Below are 6,456 nucleotides of genomic sequence, written 5' to 3'. Positions count from 1 at the left end.
TTTCAGTCTTAACTTTTTTAAACAAGTGAAGATACAATACCGGCCATCATTTTGGATGCAAGTAATTACAAGTAAGTTCCTGAAATGCCACAGTATACAAACTGTACAGCAACAACACTGCTTAAATTACCAATAGATACAATAAATAAATAATAATAACAATAATAAGAATCATAATAATTAAAAATACAATAAATAAAGGCAGACAGCTGTTCGGTTTTTATACTCAAATTTTTTTAATTTTTCTATTAATTTTGTATAATCCTCATCTTTGTATTATACAGATCATTCATACAGTTTATGATATAGTAAATAGTAATTACACGCAAGAGGTGTAACAAGCATCAACCTGTCACCTTCACAGACGTGCATCATGCGCGCAAACACATTTTCTCATCCTCACACATTCACAGACAGACAGACACACACACACACGCACACACAGAGACAGGGACACGCGTCCCTCACACTGATTAAAAACAAACAAAAAAAGAAAATGTAAAACATTTTTAACCCTAATTTTTCTATCCTCCATTTTCACCAGATTCACATACCTCCTTACTCTTACTCTGAAAACAAATATGACAATACTTATGCTTTAACAAAATAATAATAATAATATTAAAAAAAAACTAAGAAGAAGAGACAATTACAAAATCAATGCAGAAAGGCAACTAAAGATGTGGGCAGAGGACTTCTGAGGACATAGTGGGCTAATTGAGATCCAAGGATCTGACATTTAACAGGAGAGCTGCAGTGACGTCAGCTTGGAAAAACGTTCATCTTCGTGAAGCTCGAGCAGAATCCAATATGCTACAAAATTTAGAGACTTCATGTGACCCGTTGTTTCTGTTCAGTCAGGTATGCCACTGTATGTGCTGAGCTTTGAGTAGGGGATGAGGTACAGATCCGAGGAAGGCAACACAAACTAGTTAAAAAGGACACTGTAAGGTTTATGGCACGAATAACAGCACTGAGGGTAGCGGGTGCATAGTGGGAGTCACAGCTAAACCAATCACACAGCTTTGTACCATCTGCAAGGGTGTTAAGCAAAGGACACTTGATCAAAATATTTTCAGTTTCCATTATGAGCACAAAGAGAGCAAAACTAACACATGGCAACCCCCCTCCAAAGACAGGTACCCCCCACTCATCTGCAGAAAGCTCATTAAAGTGAAACTGCTCTCAGTTATAAACATCCCTTCTCAGCGCTCCGTGCAACTCGTGCTTGAAATCGCTGCTTCAAATTACAAACAGCTTCAAGCATCACAGTTCAGAGCACACAAATGAGTGAAGAAACACAGAGCGTGATAATCTTACCTGCCCCCTCTGCCCGGGTCACACTGAAAATGAAGCCGGCAGAAAGTGACGGCGATATGTTTGCACTGACGTTAAGAAGAAAAACACTAGTGTGTTACAGAGAGCGGGAAAACGAGCGAATGCCGAACAGAAAAATGAAGTCTTGCACGTCTATGTATGTGGGAGCAACATTAAACACTGTGCGTCAGGAACTGCAGCAGTAGTTAGTCATTTTTTTTTTAATTTCTTCTTCTTTCCTTTTCTCTTTTTTGCATTGGAGCACACGCTGACTCTTTTTAGACACAACACACATGCAGCTACTCACACAACCCATGGATTCCCACAGAATAGACTTTCCCAGATCATAATCTCATACTCTCGTATACACGTACGCACACACACTTCCCCTCACACACAGACACAAAAAGCTGTCCTCATTCTTGGCCGTCCTCTGTGCGCCACTTGAGGAAATCTTCTTTCCGGGCGTCCGGTTTGATCTGGTTTCTCATGCCACCCAGCAGATTGGAGGTGGCTTCAGAGGCCACTATTAAAGGTCGGACTACAGTGGGCGGGATCTGCCGCAGGACGCCGCCCACGGCTCCGGGGAGACCTTTCTGTTCGTGGCCGCGGGATGCTACATCGCACAACTGTTGGGCCGTGTCAATCACTCCCTGGAGAGCAAAGAGAGCAGACAGTTTAGTCTAAAAATTTTGGGTTTCAACCCCCTTTGCATTCTTGCATGTGGAAGTTTCTACAAGGCCTTTTAACATATAGTTAACCTCTTCTACCAACATAGATGTAGCTGCAGATATTTTCTTTTCATCCTCAGCCCTGGTTAACCCTGGCCTCTAACCCACGAACTCTTTCTACATTTTAAGAGCGTCTATTTGGGCACGTACCTCTCTGACGGTGTCGTAGGCCTTGGCCACTCCTTCCCTAAGGTCTGCAGGCTGGGCGACTCTTCGAGGTCGACTAGAGATGGCCCGGCCCTCGGTGATGGCGTAGCGATTCAGAGGAGGTGTTGGAGACAGGATGTCGTACACGGTCTCTGCTGTAGCCTGTCACAGAGGTACACAGACACCAGAAGAGTTATTGGCATATTAGGAATGTGTGTGCTTTACCTTCAGGCTTTTAACGTCTTTGTAACTAAGAGTCATGATCTGCACTCAGAGTACCTGGATAGCCTGCACCAGCCTGTTGCTAAGCTCCAGAGCAGCAGATGCTGTGGAGGTACCAAAGGACGCTGCCCCCCTCTGGAGACCTCGAATGATGCGTCCATCCTTCCTGTACTGCTCTATAGGCAGCCAGAACAAATCCCTCACTCCGTGGACTGGACAGGATGAAGGAGAGAGGAAGTATGAACCACAATCCAAGCAATAATGGAAAGCAGCTGTAAAAATGTTTGCAGAAAACAAAAGCAACTTACACAGCTGGACGACTGAGTGCATGGGTCCGACACCTCCCAGGATGCCGGGCAGCTGATTCTTCCTGATGTCCGTCAGCCACTCCGTGACGGCGTACTGAATCACTTTGTCGACCCCGAGGAGACTGGAACATGCAGAAAGTCTCAGAAAGTCAAACTACTAACAGCAAATTTAGGGCAAATTACTGAAAAATAACTGAAATGTTTGCTTGTTGGTTCGTTTGTTTTTACCCGTGTCTGCAGCAGAGCCTCTTCAGTTTCAGCTCGGAGCAGTTTAATTGGGCCAGACCGATCAGAATCCCCGCAAACGTCCCCTGAGGAACAACAAGTGTGAAAACGCATCATTTAAACCCTTCAGCTTTTTGTTTGAATTAGTAGACAGGATCTCTGAATGACCACTCACTTGTTCAATGACAACATGCTTGCCATGATAGTCGAGCCAAATAGGCACTTCAGATGTGAAACGAAACTCCCTGAAAAGGGTGGAGACAAGAAGCGGGAAACTTTATCAATCATTGAAACTTTTAGTCTTTGAGTTACTCTATTTAAGCTAATTTGTTAGAGGTGATTTTTCTTTTTTGGAATCTGTAACATAGGAGTTTCCTAGCTAGTAACTTACATCGTCTTTACAGTATTCTCTGCTCTTTCTTTTTTATTCTGTTTCTCTAGATTTCTCACTCTCTTTTCAGTCACTACATACCGGAAGTAGATTGGCTGGTCAGAGGAGGCGCTGGAGCCGGCAGAAGAGGAACTCTGCTCACTGTAGGTAGTTTCCACAGAAGCTGTGAGGTCGGGTCCAAGACTACCTGCAGCAGCAGCCATCTCTAGATCCTCAGACCCCTTCTGGGAGAAATCTGCCTTCACTGAAAACAGAGAAATTACAACAGGTCACAAATCTAGCATGCTAAAAATTCACCTCAGTCATCATTTAAATGTACTCTGTAGCTAATTAAAATTCATCGTGCCACAACGATGAACAAGAAAAAGGCTACAACTCCATAAAAATCAGCTCGGCAGATCTGACATCAAAGAAATGAATGATAGAAAGAAGACCTGGCAGAGCTCACCTTCAGCTGCAGGATCCACAGGCAGGTAAGGATTAACAGAGGAAGCTAGATTACTAAAAAAGTCTTTCAGGAAAAACAGTGCGTCCTACACAACAAACAGAAAAAAATAAGAAAAGACGTGAAGACTTTATGGGAGCAGTACAAACAGCAGAATGAATGGTACTGAATGAATTTTGAGCTACAAAGAAACATCTGTGGAGTGTGAAACGGCTCATTTATGATGATCAAACAGATTTAATACACCTGTACTCAAAATAATTTCTGCAGTAAGAGTTGTTTTGTTTGTGCCACCACCTCATGGACGAGGTTCAAGAGCAGCTCTCAGTATTCAGTCCCAAAAGTTACCTGGTCGATGTTGAGTCTCAGCGGCAGCAGGCTGACCCGGAGACAGCACTCTGGCCCCCCGAGGCCAGACTCAGGACACACCTGCAGGGCCTTCACAGTCAACTACAAAAATGACACACCACATGAGTACTATCATTCAAAGTCTGTTCATCGTGTCCCTAACTGCATAAAGGCTAAGCTAAATAGAAAGTGCACAAAGTAAGTAAAGATTTACAACATCAGGATGGTTTGACTCCAAGTCAGATGCTGTGCACGACAGAAAACTCAGTTTCTAATCAAAGACCCTCCGTCTCTCTGTCTCACCATGTTGGAGTGGGCTCGGCGGGGCATGCTCTCACTAGTGTAGAGGTAGAGGAATTTGTTGATTTGTGAGGAGGCCAGTCGGTCTCGAACTTCCAGCTCCTGGACGATGAACACCTGCCTGGAGAGCGGCTGCTCACCACCGGGACCGACCCCGACCACAGGTGCTGCTGACCCCTCCCCATCCTGCCCCGCTACTGCCACCGGGTAGGACTCATGCTGGAACGACACCTGGAGGACAAAACAGGAGACACATGTTGAGACAGAGGTACAGTGATATATGTCTGTATGCCAATATGTATTTAAAAAAACGTACATTTTCAAACCAGTGATATCAGTGCATTAGTGTACCTTGGTGAGCTGTATCTCCATCAGCAGGCTGTGCTGACGGCCGACGCCTCCAGCCGAGCGCCAAGAGTTCTGCGGTCGAGAGGAGGGGGCGGAGCGAGAAGGTGACCCACGGACGCCAGCGGGCACTGAACGACCTCTGCAGAGAGGTGCACCCACACACACAGGAGAACAAAAACAAAAACTATAAATCTGACAAACTATGTACACAAAAGTTTCAAAAACCTTGTATGGACTGGACCAATCACCATACTAATGTTTCAGTTATTTAATATTTATATAATTAATTATATGATAACCATGGGTGTCTGTGCATGAAAGAATTCATGTGCATTGTTACCTGTTGACGTTCTGAGCATGCAGAGACATAGGCCTGCCTCCAAAGTCCTTTCCCCCGTAAAGGTGCCAGACCACAGAGATCTCCCGTAAAACTACCCTACTCTGAGGCACTGGGAAGCGACTCGGGGCTCGGAGCAGGTCTGAGCTGCCACGTGGCCGGGAAAAATGGCTGTCCTTCACTCTAATGGGCCCCTCGCACAGCACTGTTACCGTGGGCTCCCCATCCCGGGGCTGTAATAAACACACATGTAGACATTTTGTGAGTGAGCGCAGAGTCTGAAATGGGTTCATGAATGAGAGGTGACAGGGAAGTGAAAGCTAAGAGGGGACCCTCACAGGGATGCCCATGCCGGGAGCCTCCAGGATACAGAAGTCGTCATTGTCGGTGGAGCCCTCGGAGCCTTCCTCTGACATCATATCTGCCTGCGCCTCTGTCGCTGTGGCAACCAGCCCGTCAAGCTCCCCCTGAAGGACAGAGGGGCCGTGCTTTGAGGCTTCATCGGGGAACAGGTAGACGGAGACGGGGGAGCTTCTCGGCATTGAAGGTGAACCTGGATGAAAGCAGACAGAATCAGTTGTAAATATTTAGCAAACTGGTACTCTATACAGACCATAATACCTCCTGTTATACAAAGAATGCCACTGTTCCCACTAAAGAATTTTTGGGGTTTTCAGACACTCAAACAATATCATTTTAAAAAAAAAAAAAAAGGAACTGAATTAAGTTTTTAAGTTATCTCCTGTGTGTAAAGTGAAGCATGTCTACACACATGGGAACAGGATAATTTTACCTAACTATAGTCTGTCAGGATGATCCCAGGGGTTATAAACAGAGCAACTCTGCAGTACCTGGTTCTAAACTTTCTTCTCTGTGGCTCTTCTCCGTGTCGATTAAGGCGTCAGCCAGGTCGTACTGGTTGATCTCGGCGGTTTCAGCGGGAGGACAGGGCAGCATAGACGCTGGACTTTCTGACAGCTAATAACACAACATAACAACACAACAACATTGGTATGTTGGACCAATTTATCACATCTTTAAAGTAAACATCATACACTCCACATTTCACCAGCCTTACTGGTAATTTCTGTCCAGCGATTTCAGTGGGCGAGGTGTGCCGTGGCGGCGGGTGCAGGTCGCCCTGAGAGACCAGGTACTGCAGCAGATTGACGAGGGCAGCACAGGAATCTGCACAGGTGTGCAGATGGACCACATTGTTGGAACAACGGAGCTCAAAGAGCGGCTGGGACTGCAGAATAAAGAGAGGACAATGGCAGTGGGAACACAAGAGGGAAGATCATAAGAGAGATGAGAGAACTTTTGTCAAAAATGTTAAC

The 6,456-nt window shown here is 45.4% G+C and overlaps 1 protein-coding gene across 1 annotated transcript in view; it reads right to left on the bottom strand.

Moving 5' to 3' along the window:
* Nucleotides 1-212: 212 nt before the first annotated feature.
* The window catches only part of atg2a (autophagy related 2A), a 28,572-nt gene continuing 22,328 nt past the window's right edge, over nucleotides 213-6,456 (bottom strand). The window contains exons 28-42 of the mRNA XM_085297191.1: nucleotides 6,198-6,368; nucleotides 5,971-6,097; nucleotides 5,458-5,672; nucleotides 5,123-5,352; nucleotides 4,786-4,921; nucleotides 4,438-4,665; nucleotides 4,135-4,236; nucleotides 3,790-3,874; nucleotides 3,423-3,585; nucleotides 3,126-3,195; nucleotides 2,954-3,036; nucleotides 2,726-2,847; nucleotides 2,475-2,629; nucleotides 2,199-2,357; nucleotides 213-1,970 (exon numbers count right to left, since the gene is read on the bottom strand). Coding sequence (XP_085153317.1) covers nucleotides 1,734-1,970; nucleotides 2,199-2,357; nucleotides 2,475-2,629; nucleotides 2,726-2,847; nucleotides 2,954-3,036; nucleotides 3,126-3,195; nucleotides 3,423-3,585; nucleotides 3,790-3,874; nucleotides 4,135-4,236; nucleotides 4,438-4,665; nucleotides 4,786-4,921; nucleotides 5,123-5,352; nucleotides 5,458-5,672; nucleotides 5,971-6,097; nucleotides 6,198-6,368 — 2,283 coding nt within the window. The 3' untranslated portion in view covers nucleotides 213-1,733. The remainder of the gene's footprint in view (nucleotides 1,971-2,198; nucleotides 2,358-2,474; nucleotides 2,630-2,725; nucleotides 2,848-2,953; nucleotides 3,037-3,125; nucleotides 3,196-3,422; nucleotides 3,586-3,789; nucleotides 3,875-4,134; nucleotides 4,237-4,437; nucleotides 4,666-4,785; nucleotides 4,922-5,122; nucleotides 5,353-5,457; nucleotides 5,673-5,970; nucleotides 6,098-6,197; nucleotides 6,369-6,456) is intronic.

Source organism: Mchenga conophoros, linkage group LG2, assembly GCF_057382185.1.
Source record: "Mchenga conophoros isolate Kocher_MC1m ecotype Shallow Benthic linkage group LG2, M_conophoros_male_GT1.1, whole genome shotgun sequence".
NCBI lineage: Eukaryota > Metazoa > Chordata > Actinopteri > Cichliformes > Cichlidae > Mchenga > Mchenga conophoros.
This window is presented reverse-complemented; position numbering and strand designations above follow the sequence as displayed.